Source organism: Nanorana parkeri, unplaced genomic scaffold (genome assembly GCF_000935625.1).
Source record: "Nanorana parkeri isolate BGI_ZX_2015 unplaced genomic scaffold, ASM93562v1 scaffold128, whole genome shotgun sequence".
NCBI lineage: Eukaryota > Metazoa > Chordata > Amphibia > Anura > Dicroglossidae > Nanorana > Nanorana parkeri.
Window position 1 is genome coordinate 1,578,862 of NW_017306396.1, and position 16,841 is coordinate 1,595,702.

Here is a 16,841-nt window from a genome sequence, read left to right on the forward strand (position 1 = left end):
AGTTATTGATCTTATTTTTGTATGAATGTATTCTGTTAGTAACAACAGAGTAATAGTAATATAATATAAGTGACACAGATATTGCATGCCAACTGTATTCCAAGAACAGTGAAAGAGGCGAGTGTACAGAAAAGTATTGATATTATAAGTTAAAAAAAAAAATACTCTTCCTTATGAATAGAAATATGCTGATTTTATTACTGCCTTTCATGGCACACAGATTTCAGCCACACAGAAGCAACATGACTTTGCTCATGGCATTAAAGGTAACTACAAACAGAACTAGACTCGATTATGTCAGATGAACTTGGCGTACCTTTGGCTTTTGGATATTTGCTCATCTCTTGCTGCAGTGCATCTAATGGGAATGGACACAGTTCTTCAAGGCGGATAATAGAGAATTTGTGTCCTTGCTCTCCAAGTGCCTCTTTCTGTTTAGCCAAAGTGTAGTAATGTTTCCCAGAACAAAAGATCAGTGTGCTTACACTGTAGGAAAAGACATAAGAAAAATATTACAGCACAGCAATGATATATAAAATATTAAAAACAATCAATCTGTCCTAAGAGATGCATTCACACCAGCAGCTGCGCTACAACACTCAGCCGCTGGTATGCGTTAGCAGACACAGTGCCGAAGTGCCGATCCTGGCACATTGCACTTCTTATTTTTTTTGTTAGACCTTTATTGAAATGTCACGAGTAACATTTCATTAGGTTCTATGGGCACAGAGTGGTGTGATGCAATTGTACAGTGATGCAGCCCACTGCACTGACTGGGACAAGGACTGCATGCAATGTAATAACATCTATTTATGGATAGTGAGAATGTTTACCTTATTAAAAGGAGAACTAAAGTCCAGCAATAAAAAAAAAACCGCTAGGAGTTACAACTTTTGGCAGAAAATACATACAAAGTCTCTTTTCTCTGGCTCCTCACAGTTTTGTAGTTTCAATAGTTACACTACATGGGTGTGTAAAGTCCTGGCTCATTTCGTAAGATGCCGGGAATGGAGACGGGGATGAGCTTAACCTGTGCGCACGTGCAGGCGCAATATATCATCAGTGATTGCTCAATGGCTGAAAAAGAGCATTGTGGGACCCAGAAGCAGTGATAGAGGAGATAGCGGCAGTGGGGCACGGAGGTGATTTTGAGTCTGGGTTGCTGCCAACAAGCATTAAGTCCTCCCATCACATCGCAATACAACTCTGGATTGTAGTCCACATACATGATTTCTCTCATGAAGCCCTTATGAAGTGGGTGTGAAACGCATTGGCTACTCTGCATACATGTCCTCCTGACCCTAATGGGTTAAAGCTGTATCTGGACTATCAATTGGATTGGCACTAAAATCCCAGTATATATCAAGTCTGGACTGGTCACTGCTGGAGCAGGGTACTGCGAGGTAAGTGCACCATAATATGCAAGGAAGCTATACATACCTGCACTTTATGTCAATACCCCACCCTGCAGATTTCGCTCCACTTTAAGGCTGGGTTAACACCTGGGCGTACTATAGGCGCGTTTTTTCTGCTCGTTTTTCGGTTCAGTGAAACACGCGCTCAACGCTTGTTTTTATACCTCCCTGGCGGTATGATTTTTTTTTTTCCTTTATTTTCGCTATCCTTTGTTTTCTTTTTTAACTTTCAAACTTCCCGCCGGTTCCGCCCCCAGAAGCTCCGGTACTTGTTTGGGCGTAGGGTGTATAGCTAACAAATTCAAACATTTTAGTTTTTACCTAAAATCTTTGGTACATGTGTTAGATTTAGAACTTTTACTATTTGCCTATCTACTGTATAGATGGACATAAAATGAATGTGAAATATCATGACATAAAGAATGAAAGCACAGTATGTCACATGAAACAAGATCACTGTATCACTTGGCATAAAAAAAACAATGTACACACTTTAAAGTTCAAATGAAACATTGAAACACTTTTTTTCTTAAGGTTTATTCTCTTCGATGACAGGTATGGTGCTGATCTTACAACATTATTGGAATGCCACAAGTAACATTTCATGGAGTTCCATTTGCACAGTACCTATATGCAGTACTTTTTTTCATCACACACTGCAAGGCATAGGTGTGAACCGAGCCTATTTAGAGCAAGCAAATACCTTGTCTGTGCCCTGGAGCTGTACTAGAAAATGTGGCCAGTGCAGTCCCAACTCACCTGGAGTGAATGGCCAATTATAGTCATGTACCCCTGCATGTTATAAATTAACTGATTTTTGCTTGGAAATAAGACTTTAAGACATCTATTACTTTTAGAGGAAATGCACTTCCTGCCCTCTCACTCCAATGCTCAATGCTGGCATAGCTGATAAAACAGCCCGCATCACAAGTGTCCTCACAGTGACCTGTATTGCTGGGAAATAGAGCGTGTCTGAACAGTTCTGTTACCCAAATGTACTAATCCAATTCTGGTGCCAATTTAGTTGCAAAGTTATTTAGAAGTCCTGCACAACAGAAAATGTAAGGTACGACTATGAATGTTAGCTGTACATCTATTTCTGTTAATGCAATTGTGTCATTACTGAATAACTAGCACTGAAAACTCTGTAGTTTTGTCCCATTTTACTGACACCCTCGGCTATATTGTGAAAGGTTTGACTGAGATGGAAGCATTGATCCCTGCCCTTGCCATTTGCAGAATATTGTTCAAAACCCCCCACTAAAGCCAGGTTACACACGCTTCGAATTTCGGCCGATTGTTGATGAACAGGCCGAAATTCGAAGCACGAGTGCCGCTGTTGGCACCTTTCCGATCAGCATCCCTCGATTAGCTGATCGCAGGGGCATAATCGGAAAATTCTAAGTTGAACAGAGCAGTAAAAACCAACAATGTAAACAACGGGAGATTCCTTGATCAATGCTTGTAAGCGTTAATAGAAGGATCTGATCTATTTTCTTCCATTAGCCGTTAGGTTGAACGAAGGAAACAGGAGGGTGTATACCCAACTTAAGGCTTAAACAAAACACCAGGCAAACCATTATTTAGAAGTATTTCAACTATTACTGTTATATCTGCCAATTTAGTTTAAAATTCTGTACAGTCAATCTTGTGTTTTACAGACAATTTCTAACTTGCACATACAGAAAGGGGACATGATTAGGCATTTCATTTTTTTGGCACAGCAATTTAGTCTCCTACGTCACCTGTAGCCTCCTCAGTGACCAGTAAATCAGCATCATCACCTCTATCCCATGAGCAAGTAGCTGACCAAGGAATTGGTAATGTGAAGGAAGTAGCAGATTCATTTGATTGATTTTTTTAGTAGTTGTGTATCACAGAAATAGCGGCGAAAATTACACATCTTAAAGCAGGTAAAACAGAATATTTATTTCAACCGTGTATGTAACTGCTGTTTGGAATTTCACTTTATCTCTGAACTGACAGACTTTGAGGATGAATGCTGCTTTACCTAATTAGGGACATGCTGCATGTCCAAGGTCTATTTATTGGTAACCGATTCATTTTACAAGCAATAGACAAAAAACAGAAAGTTTACTCTAATGTATCTACACAAAGGTGTATTTTTTAGTTTACAAATGTGCAAATTAGTACAAGTTTTAAGGTCCAATCACACCTTTCTATCTGTTAATGCAGGGATTTTCCTGTGTTAAGGCATGGCAAATTGAAATGCCTCAATACTTGAAAACATAAACCTGCACTATTTTTGACAATGCAGCACCTCAAAATGCTCAGAGTATTAGCATTTCTGTGTGGTGCTATGGAGCAGATGCATTTAGGTCTACTGAATGCAGAATGTGTGTTGGGGTACCAGTAACAATTAAGGTTTTTTTTTTCTTTTACATGTTAATATGCACATTGTAATCAATACATGATTCACACATTATCTGTCTCTTGAAAAAGCTTTCCTATAAAAAGGTGGTACGAAATTTAATGCGTTACCTTTTTGGATCTGCAACAGCATCGCCAAGAACAGGTCTAAATGTCTTTCCTGGTGCCATTTCCTCAAAACTTGACACAGCAGCCTTGGTAAACATATGTAGAAAACATCAAATACTCCAATTAAGGAAAAACATTAATTATTACTAGATGGTACCTATAATGTATGCCTCTGGTAAATATCTTAAATGTATATGGCTTATGTCTACCATTGTATTCACAATAAATAATGCAGCTACTGTATTTTATATTGGTAAAGGATTACTTATTCAAAGAAATCTAGATGACAAACCTTCCAGTACTTAAAAAAAAATAAAAAATTTATAACTCCCCATGGAAATTAGTCAATAATATATTCAGCAGTTAGTTTACTTCAGATTCCTTCAACTGCTTTTCTCTTTAGCGTTATCCTTACATCTGATTGCTCTTGGACATATTCTGATTATTCCAAAAATGGAACCTTGTTAAGTGTGCTCAGTTTGTTAACTTTCTATTATTAGGTATTCAGAAAGCTAATAAATGAAAAAAAATACCGTAATTTTCACAACTCACCATTATGAAGTATAATGATCAATTTAACTTCCCCAAACACTCACTATCCTGGGCACCATATGATAGTGAACAAATTCCTGCAATAGTTAATGTGCGAAGTAATGCAATGATTACCGGATGTCGGAGCAGCATTTTCGGAGAGGCCACAATCAGAGGTTTTCTGAAATTTCGGATCATTTGTCTGCGTAGTAAGTGAAAATACTGTGCGGGAGTTGTTGGGTGAACTACAAACATATTTACATTATCTCCATCCACTCCTTCTTCTGTGCTGTCACACATCTGTAAGTAACACCCAAAATAATATTGTTCAGATTTAAGCAGGTCTGATAGGCTATAACATACACTCATCAAAAGGAGCCCATCACTTAGGGCCATAACGCTTTTCTTTATACTATGCTTGGCTACACAGATCAGTCATAAAATGCATCCTGGGGTGAGCATCTAGCAGTGCCCTAGGAGTTCTCTGCCTGACTGGACGAGAACCAGTCATGTGACTCTGACATGTCATGTGACGGGCTCTCCTTTCTCTTCCTTCCATTCATTTTATTGGCATCTGCTGGCTTTGGCTTTTTAAAACCAGCGGAGCACAATGTACATTTGTTAACGCACACTGCTGTGCCTTATAAATATGCAATATAGCTGTGGACTGGCCATACCACTGCTTTTTAAACCCATTATACTCTATTAAGCAAAGACGAAGGCTAGGGGAGGATGCCTACCATCCCTGATTTAAGGGTTTTTAGTCAATTATTGATCCCTCCCCCCACCCAATCTTGCATGTTTATTACAATAGTAGGTGTGAAAAGCACTGGTTGGGGAAACAAAATGGAATAGTGATAAAAGAAAAACCGGAGCACGAAACAAAAGTTAAAATTGAGATGAAAAAGTAGAAGAAAAAAACTTTCAATTTGATAAATTCCTAAAGCGTGAATATATCATCAAAACAGATTGCTTTGTAAACCTATTACTACATTGTTTAGTTAGGAAATTATTTCTCTTTTGTTCTGGGTTGGATCACATGTTCACCCAAAAAAAGTTACTTGAAAAATCTCACCTGCAGAAAGCGTTCAATGCGACAGGAGGAGTGCTCTGGACCAGCACCGTCATACCCATGAGGAAGCAGAATTACAATTCCACTCTGTAGCAGCCATTTAGCCTCACCTATTCAAGCCGGGGAAATGCTTTAAATATAAGGAGGGGTACATTCCATACTTAGGTACCATCATACAAGGAAATTATTCATTCTGGTTTACACTTCCACTCCCTTATCCAGAATGAAAACAGAGGTTTAACTATGGATCCATTTCATACCACATTACATAGAGCAATGATATACAACATGTCATAGCAGCTGGACACTCTGAGCTGCTAAAAGCTGACATCTGTCTTAAAAGGCACACCACTGTTCTTTGTAATGAGTTATTCAGTTAAGCTATACATCCATTTTCAAAAATCTTATGTGCATTTATGTGGCTAAAATGAGTTTAAATGTTTATCATTACATTTATTTATATTGGAAAATATTATACGATTTCTAGAAGAGAAAAATATATTACAGACAATATATTTTATTATCGCAACAGCACTGGTGAGTGAAACCCGAAAAACAATCTTAAAAGCAAGCCGTAAGATCACATAGCTATAGACAGACAGAAGGATTGAGTAGAATGTGTTTCATCATATTAATTTCATTCATATTGTGAAGCATATGGAAAAATCACACCTCTGCAGGAAAGCAAACACTTTTTCGTATAGTTAGGGGACCACTCTTCATTCAACTTACAGACATTTAATACCATCATACCTCCAGTAATAAAAGTGTCAAATATAATCTGGGCACCATTGAAGAAATCTCCAAACTGCGCCTCCCAAATTGGAAGTAACTTGGGGCTTTCTATACTCATGCCATATTCAAATCCAAGGACAGCTTCCTCTGACAAGGCACTATTGCTTACCTTTGAAGAGAGAACAAATGCACACTTAGTAGTACTACATGTAGAAGCGGATGAAAAACAGATTTTTTAACTCTCACTTTTCATGTTCCCAAACTGGACAAAATGGACTTGTATGCAAATAAAAAAAAGGAGTATTACAGAACCATATAATCCGTGGCCCCAAAAAAGGAAGCACACTGGACCACTTTTGGATATGACGGTCTAAATCAAGACAACTATATGATGATACCACATGGCATGTTTTCCAAAATGTCCATCTTGGTAATAAATTAGGGAATTGACAATTAGCAAATTTTGAAAAATGGCAGACTGGTCTAATGTATAAAACAGAACAGGCAGATTTTTTTATTAATATAACAAAAACACCTTACAAAACCAACCCATCAAATATTCAATAGAGGAAGGCTTGTAATATAGGTCATTGACATTTTCATAGTGCTGAACCAAACCTGCCAACCTTTCATCTGCAAAGTCCATTATCACATTTTTATACATAAGGTAAAAAAAACAGAAATTGGGAAAAACCTTTGGCAGCAAAACTAGAAAGATGAATAATAACATACAAGCTTTGCTGCCCTGCAGAGTGGGCTGAGTACCTCCAAAATACAGGCAGCTTTATAATGAAACCAGCGACCAGGTTCTGTGGCCTCTGGCTCTGAACAGCCCCATGCCATGTTTCCTGTTATACTAGTGACCCATTGTGATGGGCAGCCTAATTAGTCAATAGTATGTCAGAAAATCACTGATTGCACCACAGAGCAGTCTTGGCTGTGGGGGTTCCCAGGCCCTCCATAGGGCATAAAGATGGGTACCTGAACATGCTTGTTCATTGTGGTGAATGCCAGTTTACATTTGTTTGTGTGTGAGGGACATAGATATACTTCAAAGATTATAAGCTCAGTTATATTACAAAAAATACTATTTTTGAACTATTTCATGAGTAATATTGAGACAATGCTCCTGCTAGTTTAAAGTGAACAATGGAAACCCTGTAAGTTTGTTGGGCCCCGCAGTATCCATGTGGACCCTAACATGTACTTGATCTGTTCGACTAGCGAGTCTACTCCACCAGCGATATCGGTCATTCTGCTTGAAAATTGAGCTCTGCCTATCCTAATATAGTTCTGTAACTCCTGGATTTGCGTGCTGTATGTTGTAACCACGTGCTACTACTGCCTTCACAAATGTGTTCTGTTATGTCAAAATCAATAAACATCTTTGATTTAAAAAAAAAAGTGAACAATGGAGTGTTGCAAATGGTGGCTTTTCTCCAAATTACACTGTAGTAGCAAGGAACAATACTGCCCTGAAGAACACAAAAAATTATAAAGTATGACTAACCTATGGGCTATTGTTTCATGCTTAGATCTACATCATAAAACACATCACTAGGCATCAAATAGTTTATAGAAAACACATTAAAAGCAGACATAGTTTTCCCCAAATATGCATATTTTCAGTTCTATGTTTTGATTTAAAGATAGGGTTGCTTTAAACACCAAGGTAAAAATAGGATTTTTGTACTCACCGTAAAATCCTTTTCTCTCCGTTCATTGAAGGACACAGGCAACAGATCGTAGATCAAGAGTAGGGAAACGGTAGGAAGACGCCCCCGACCATAGCCGTGGCGTCACCAGCCTGAGGGGAGCGCTGTGACAGGCAGGCCCGGACCCCGTCATATGCACTCCCCGGGACGAACCCACAGGCGTCAGGGGGAACCACATGTCGCAGCCGACCCACCGTGGCAGAGTCTGCATGCACTCGACGGTCACCCAGGGGAGACTACAAGGATCTACAGTCTTCCAGCATGTCGCCCTGGGGACACTTGCTAGAAGAAATCGAGTCAAACGGAAGAAGGAAAAAAAATTTTTAGCTCCTTACTCCTGACGCTAGGCAAAAAACTGGAGACTTGTCAGCAGGTGGGGGGTTTGGCCACCGGCAGGGGCCGACCCTAGGCTGTAATTGGTCTTTAGTTTTGTGCCTAGCGTCCTTCTCCTGCAGGTGGCGATATTACCCTACCATTCAGGATCTACGATCTGTTGCCTGTGTCCTTCAATGAACGGGAGAGAAACATTACTTTTTACTTTTTTAGTCATCTGCATATTACACACCTCCAAAAAGCCTTTTTGGTCAGGAGTTATGTGGTTTAGAGATATGTAGGTGTCATTAGTCTCTTGGCAAACCATCATGGCATGTCTTTGACTGAAGGTTCCACGTCCTACATCTTGTCCACTTATTCGAACATTAAGTCCTTAAAAACACAACAGAAATATTATCATATTTCAAGCACTCTGATGATTGTGATCTAACAGTACATGCCCTGCCCCCCTAAAGATCCCAAGCCATTATAGTTTTCTTTTAATCCTTCATTATCAAAGGATCCTCTGGACACTGGGTCACATAACATGGAATGAATTTCCCAATCTCATAATTCTTTCCAGTAGTATTTCATATTTAAACTTATTTTCTCCTTTTAGTTTGCCCAGCAGTTTTATAGGCTCGTAACCTATCGTAGGTGGATCTATGATATCTTGGCCTTTTTCTTTTTAAATCAGTGCTTTCCTATTCATTTTTCTTCCACAATTTATGGTCTATTAAATAGTATAAGAGCTAAAACCTTAACTGTTTTTAAGATTTGGCCAATAACTACTAAATATATTTTTAATCTCCTTATATTATATATTAAACTCTGTAGTGAAACCTAAAAACACATTAGTTACCCATTATCCCTATTACTCTTCTACAAAATTCCTCCTTATTGTTATTTAGCATTGCCTTGATTTCATTATCTAGATTTTCACTTTTTAACCCTTTTATACAAAATAATTTTTCATCAGTTCCTATTGCTTATTAAAATATTGAAACTCCTCAGGAAAGCGAATAATGATTATTCCGACTCCTTACACATGAAAAACTTGAATATTAATAGTAAATTCACGAAAGACAAAAATAAGTTAATCTCAACAGAGCTGATGAACAGCATCCAACTTCCAAGGACACTAGCAAAAAACAGACAGCACGGCTGTAAGTAAGGTTAATATGCGGGCTGGCCTTTAACAGTTTTTCTGTTTGACAGTGTCCACCTCCAGAAGGCAGCTTAAAGTGCATCCTTTTTGTGAGGTTTTTTTTTTTATTCTACAGGTTTATTTTATTCTCTCCATCACCACTAATCATTATACCTTTGTCTTGGAAACACTAGTTCCGAGCACCATACCATATATACCGAGATAAAAACAGGTAATTGTATTACCTTGGCAGAGCAATGACCCAAAAGCCAAAGCTTCAGCTGTAGCCCAATCCATCTTTGTTCCATCCTGCAACTTCTGTAATCTAGACTAAAGTGAAAAAAGGTATACAGCTAATCAAAAAATACGGCAATATATATGCATATCTACAAATCAGATACAAAAACTATATGAGAAAAGTAAACTGCCAATGCAATAGCCTAGACCCCAGATTCTCTTCTCAATTGTATCATGCTACAGATTTCAGTCACTTGGGAATGTTCATTCTTTCCCAAATCTACTTGGTTGTTTGTAAGACAAAGTTAATGGCTGTTCATAGACCTTTGAAAAGCAGTTCAAATACTATATTTGAACTGCTATATATATATATATTATAATATAATATCTCATTGATACACATTTTGCATGTAGGTATTGTTCAAGCTAAAAAAAGACATTGTTTTAAAGTCACCCTTACAATTCCTTTTGCCATCACATATAACAAAGCTGTTGCAAGCTCCTTGTTGTACCCGCTCTGTCAAGAGTTCTCTAGAAAAACCCTGGGTAGCAACTGTGAAAACTCTACTTTCAGAAGTCAAATCTGCAATGCCTGTGTAATAAGTCTATACAGATAATACATAATCTCTCCTTTCTAAACTGGCTGGAGTTATTTTTCAATTTTGGGACAGTTCATAGCATAAGACTGTGAGCGGTCAGCTAATAGAAAAAATAAATAAAATAAATATCAGTCAATTAGGAAAGGAGGGGGAACATTCAATGCATCAGAGAAAACTAAAAAAAGGTATTGCTATCCAAGAATTGTGAAAAAACTGACAGGATACAAGGTGCAATATAGACCTTCCAACAAGATACTCTTAGGAGGTGATATAAAAAGAAATGGCAAGGGTCCCTTTGAGGACAGATACATAAACATTTTTATGTTGAACTGACCTGTGCATGCATCTTGAGAAGATGGCTGTGCAGTTGAAATGTCTCAGGAACTTCTACGGACTTGGCTCCAATAAACTTGAGCAGGTCGGCAGGAACACCAGTGTTCCATGTTGTGATACGTGCACTTGGTTCTACCATTTCACTCCAATGATCTTGAAGGTTGTTGGGGGGCGGAGTGTAAAGAGTCATATTAGCAAGATGGTCATTCAGCTTGGCATAATAAGAAGTCTTTAAGTCTGAGACTTCATCTTCGGTCATCAACCCTTCAGATATTAAACGCTCTGCATATACATCTGGGATACTCTTTCGGGATCTAAGCAGAATTAGACATGTATTTGGTTGGATTAGATTAATATCTGTGAGCAGCTATGAATAAATAAACTCTGTATCACCTGTTGATTTGAAAGGAAATTTAAAGAAACCTAGCTGCTGAGCTAAAGTGTCTAAAGACATGACAAGACTTGGGAATCTTCAAATTGTAGCAGTGTTTATTTTGAATAACCAATCATATAAAATAAAAAAACAAAACAAGAACAGGAATTTGCTCACATGGTTGACTGAAGTTAATATTCCGTCAAGTTATTGAGCAAAGACTCATAACGCCTTTAGCCCGAGTCTCTGAGGAGCACATTTGTTAATATATCAAGCCTAGTAGATTTACCAACTTTACATGTAGTTCCTGATCTATATACAGTATAATCTATATTAAGCATTATATTAAGATCAAAATAATTAACTTAGCATAATACAAGATATAAAAAAAGATCTCATATTGCAGATCTGTTAATACTGAAAACAGAGGGTGTATCAAAAGGAAAATAAAAAAATCCACAGAAATTATCTTAAGGATTCTAGACTCACCGGATAATTTTGTACATTTCAGGATTAGTAAAGAAAGGCTCATCCAGTTCATTATGGCCCCACTGCCGATAACACAACAAATCTACAATCACATCCTTTCTAAAAAGCCTCTGATATTCAATTGCTAATCTTGTTGCTTTGAGGACTTCTTCTGGAACATCTCCATTGACATGAACTACAGCACTGCCAACTATTTTGCCTAAAACATAGAAAAACGTACTTTTCACACCACTTACAAGTTAGTAATGCTAACAAATTTTAGGGAAAAAAAGTAAAAAGTGAATAAATCACATCAATACAAGCTGAGTGAGGTTTTGGCTTGATTAGTAGCCATGGGGCTATACAGTCAGTCACCATGCAAGACACTTTAATAAATGAGGCCATTTATGACCAACTGTGCTCATATATTTTACTGGAACAAAAATAAACATACATAACACTCCTATAAAAGCTACACAAAAATGTTCCTATAAAAAGAGATTAACGTCAGTAAAGGTAAAAACAATAAACATATCTAGAACATTTTGAGCAATTGCAAAAAACAAAAACAAGGGTATCTCAACATTATTGTTATACATACATTATAAGTGCTACACTAGAAAAAAAAAGTGTTCCTTAACTTATTGTATGTGTAGAAGGTTAAATATGTACTTAACTGCAAAACATATTAAAAGAAAACCAGTGGGTTTATGCATCAATCGGAGTACATAGTCTATTATTGTAATTGTGGAGGCTTGATTATGAAAGCTATCTATTTGTTCCCTAACAAAGGCCCGGAGTTAACATTTCGTTTAAAGTACATCTAAAAGGCTCCTGTTTGACAGTGTAAACAGGTCCCAAATCCATGTGATGCAAAAAAAGTTACTATACCTCCACTTAGTAAGCCAAATCCTCCTTCATTTGTGTCCCTCCCAGACACTACAGCTTTTAGTGGTATGGTTTAACCAACAGAAAGCAGTGGGCAGGACTAGTTGTGGCCACATGCTAAGCTAGGCCTGTGAATCAGCAGCGGCAATGCTGATAGCATTGCCCTTTGCACTGTCTTCTCATCCCACCACAGTGGCTGAAAAAGCCTACATGAGGGTGACAACAATCTTTTGAATTCAGGAGTAACATCGCATTAACACCCCATCACAGGAAGCTGCATGAAGTGGTCTTAACTGGCAGGATCAACAGGCATTCGTGACACTTTGCAGGAGGACAAGGGAAAATCCTAAGTGTATCTGCACTAACAATACAGTTCGGCAGAATGGAACATTGTTTTATCTGACACACACTGTTATGACAAGCTGGGAGAAGACAAGTGTGGTTAAGCAGTTGTAACTATGGCAGCTTCAGACTTCAAGTGACCACGGACCTCTGACTCTCAAGCATAATACAATATTTCATTTCGGTTATTCAGATTAGCCCAGTTGCAACTTGAACTCCGATTTATTTTTTATGGCAAGGAAAAGATATTTGTTGAGCCCGTGGGAAGATGGAAAGTGAAGAAGAGTCTACTTTAGAATGCATGCATGCATGGCTGGATGCATACTTGAACACCCTACCCTTATACTCAGATGAAAAAAGAAAGCTACTTTAGGTTTCTGCACTTTCAGGTTCAATTAATGCAATCATATAGAGATAAGATATCTGTAGAGTCTGATCTCCTACTTGCTGTTAACATTTAACTCTAATAGTAAACATACATTCTAAACCTTTAAACATTAACCTGGAAGCCATGAAATATCAGTGACAATACATAGGTAAAGTTAGATAGAAAGAAACTGCGCTAGGAATCAAATAACACTCTAAGAGCAGCTGTGCTTAATAGGCGAGTCCACCCAAAAATAGGAAAAAAGAAAATAGCACTGCGCTTCAAACTCAAAAATTATATTCCTAAAATGTGAAAAAAATGGTATAAACTGTGAAATTGACACAAAGGGATACACAATTTTGTGTCATACACAACACCTGTGTTGCACAATGCCTGTGCCTCTGGACTGGAGAGCACTGATTCACTAATTGTTTTTGCATTCACGGACGTTGGTGTTGATTATAAAAGCAGGAAGAGTGCTATTTTCTTTTTTCCAATACATAGGTAAAGCCCGGTTAATAAAGAACATTGTAGACCTATAACACTACAGCTTCCAATGCTAAATTGTACATACATCACACCATGGAGCGTCACTTGGGAGCACTTACCAACATCACTACAATACAAAGAAGATCTGGCACGATCTGAAGGAGTAGTATAACCAAGCTGGTTATTTACAATCAGATGGATGCTGCCACCTATTCGATAGTGAGGTAGATTTGAAAGTGTAAATGTTTCAGGGACAATGCCTTGACCAGAAAATGAAGCATCACCATGCACCTTTAAGAAGAAGATAAAATACACCTTAATATCTACAAATCAATCTATTAGAGACTTATGCCTGAAATGTTATTAAACCCATCCAAAGCCCACAACACTGGTTCCATTATTAGACATTTGTGCTGCAACCACACCCCTTGGTCTCTACATTGAAATAAAAATAAAGTGGAGCAGTGAGCACTATGTGCTATATAATTAGCATTCTGGAGGAAAGGAGGATAGGACAAGCAAAGGCAAAACAACGTGCCATGGAAACTGCCTAAGCAAGTAAACATTAAAAAGTGGAAATCAGATGACTATACATGCGATTATAAGCTAGCTAAGGGCGTAGGGCATACCTCATACAATAAGTAATAAAGTTATTATAAAATATAAGCCTATAGCTCAAATGTGAAAATGGCTCCATGCTTCATCTGCTTCTTCTCCAGCCACAGCAGCCTCAGAAATGACAGCCTGGAACCGGAAGTGAAAAAATCATTGTCACTTCCAGGTTCAGTAACTAGAGGGGAGATCAGCCACTGGAAGTATGTAATCGTTCTCCAGCCACAGCTGCAGCAGTCATGACCCTTGTTTTAACCACTTTAGGACTGCGCCGTTTATATACATATTTCTGTCCCGATGTTGTTTATGTTGTGCTGTATCTAGTGCACCATTACCAAGTTTTAACCACCTCAGTAACAGCAGGTTTCTGCATTTCCAAAAAATAAGACCATCCTGGGGTGTCGACTTTCCAAAAAGGGGTCATTTAGGGGAGTTTTGTACTGTCCTGGCATGTTAATTTGATACGTTTTATAACAGGAAATCGGGGAAACAGGTATTTTTCTTTAAATTGTTTGGTCTTTTTTCTGTTATATAATAAATAGAAAAAAAATGGTTATTAATTACCACCAAAAGCCCAATTTGTCACAAAAGAAGTATACATTTCATTTGGGTACAGTGTTGCTGGACCAAAACCTCAAAATGGTGTGGTAATAAAGGGGTATTACAGGCCGGTACTCGAGTGGTTAATGTATGACCTAAACACAGAATAAAACAAAATGAAGACAAAAACCGCTATTTACCTGAAGGCATACAACTCTGTCCCCAGGTTGTGCAAGAATATCAGGGGAATAATCTCCATCGGACAGAGACTGCTGTCTTGCCCGCGTTTTGCCAACAGCTACTGGGTTTATGGCTTCCAAATGTGAAGGATTTGGTAACATTGTAATATGGAGAGGCTTGTCAGAACCAAAATCCAAATCCACAGAGGAAGTCAAGTGGGAAAGGACGTCTCCAATAGCCGGAGAATTTTCAGGGAACTCGCTTAAACCACGCATCTTGCGAAACATCAGCTACAAAAATAAAATAAGCATTGTAAATAATTCTCAGATGCACATACTTCAGAGAAAATGCACTTTGGACAGCTCCGTATTTCAGCTCAGTATTGTAGCCCGAGCTGCATTTTTTTACTTTGTAACCTTCCTGGGGGATTATTTTGCTAAACAAAAAAAAAATGGTTTGAATTGGGCGTTAAAAGAAAAAAATTTTAAGTGTGTTCTTCATAGGGATAACTTAAAGTCGTATTAAGCTCTCAAACTTGTTTACAATAATGGAATCCATATCAAACAAATATACATGTTCAACAAAGTATTTCTTTACATTCATCATATTTCCAAGAACTTGGCTCCAACTCTTCAGTTTTGATAAATTCCCTTCACAATATTCAAGGAAACAGAAAGGAGCCTGCGTATGTTTGGAAATTACTTTCCTGCATCACCACAAGCGGAGGTCTTATGATCACCAAGACAAAGGGGGTGATTTACTAACCTAAACACACGCACACACTAGGTGCGTGTGATTTTTACACAGCAAAACTTATTTATCAACCAAAAAGTCTCTAAAAGCATATTTCCACTAATGCCATATATGGAAAAATCATGCACATGATGCATATATAATGCTGCTTCACAGTTTAGACAAAAATGGTTAGCTCATGCATTTACATTCCTGCATTCATCAACGCAAGCAACACAATGTAGAGCTAATTTACACAACATCACCTTGCAATTCATGCAGGGCTTTGCACAACACACCTGCTGGGTGTGTACACACTACAAAGGTGTCTAGATTCCACCCATAGATCATGCTGGGAGGGAATACACTACAGAGGTGTATACTTGCTTGTGGCGTGTTTATAAGGTTAGTAAATCAAACCTAAAGAGTTTAATGAACTAGAGCCTGGATCAAAAACTGGAGTACTGAATAGGTAGGCTGTATTCTTTGCAAGTATCATAAGGCTTTGTTTCAGTTCTGACAGAAGTGGATCTCTGGAATAACATCTCTGTGACTGGTGAAAACAGGACGGCTGCAATGGCAACGTTGTCCACCCAGTTTACCTTTGGGGTGGACAACGTTGCCTTTGATAATTATAAAATAAATGTTTTGGGTAGAGGAATTCTTTATATTAAAATAGAATTAGAGGCTACAAATAGGAAAACGTATTACCTCTGGTGGAAAATTAAGAAGTCCTGTGAGAAGATTAAGCCTCCCTCTGTGGGGCATTCCTATAACCATATCAGTCACACCACTGAAGGAACAGATTCTGAACACCTCATGGAAGAATCCCATCATGCTTTCTGCTCCCTCTCCTCCATAGCGCTTTACAGTGGAAAATTTGGTTGCCAGAAAATGGTCAAATTCCTGTAAGCAAGAACATTGGGCATTTGAAATCACAGCACAAGTATCTAGACATGGTAGACTATACAAAGGAGAGTAAATGGCTGGTGAACCTCTTCTTGGTTGCCAGATGGCATTTGTTAAGATGTAAACAGAATGTATGATCATTACACACTCCAGTCTAAAAACATGTTTCAAGGGTCTCAGAAGATGGCCTTTTAATAAGTCCAACTAGTTCTGCCAAGCGCACTGTGAGACTGCTGTATGTATGGTTCAGTGAAAAGTGTAAGAAGATGAGAAGGAGCCACCTCAGCTATTCCAAGCACAGTCCCAATTGTGGATGAGGCTTGGGTAGCTTTTTTTAGAAATATAT

The 16,841-nt window shown here is 38.2% G+C and overlaps 1 protein-coding gene across 2 annotated transcripts in view; it reads right to left on the minus strand.

Moving 5' to 3' along the window:
• DHTKD1 (dehydrogenase E1 and transketolase domain containing 1) overlaps positions 1-16,841 on the minus strand; it is a 25,984-nt gene that overhangs the window by 1,867 nt on the left and 7,276 nt on the right. For both annotated transcript variants that reach the window (XM_018553749.1, XM_018553748.1), the window contains exons 4-15: positions 16,298-16,492; positions 14,875-15,144; positions 13,642-13,813; positions 11,458-11,656; positions 10,597-10,909; positions 9,672-9,756; positions 8,533-8,672; positions 6,271-6,421; positions 5,521-5,627; positions 4,581-4,745; positions 3,918-4,000; positions 317-486 (exon numbers count right to left, since the gene is read on the minus strand). In XM_018553749.1, coding sequence (XP_018409251.1) covers positions 317-486; positions 3,918-4,000; positions 4,581-4,745; positions 5,521-5,627; positions 6,271-6,421; positions 8,533-8,672; positions 9,672-9,756; positions 10,597-10,909; positions 11,458-11,656; positions 13,642-13,813; positions 14,875-15,144; positions 16,298-16,492 — 2,050 coding nt within the window. The remainder of the gene's footprint in view (positions 1-316; positions 487-3,917; positions 4,001-4,580; positions 4,746-5,520; positions 5,628-6,270; positions 6,422-8,532; positions 8,673-9,671; positions 9,757-10,596; positions 10,910-11,457; positions 11,657-13,641; positions 13,814-14,874; positions 15,145-16,297; positions 16,493-16,841) is intronic.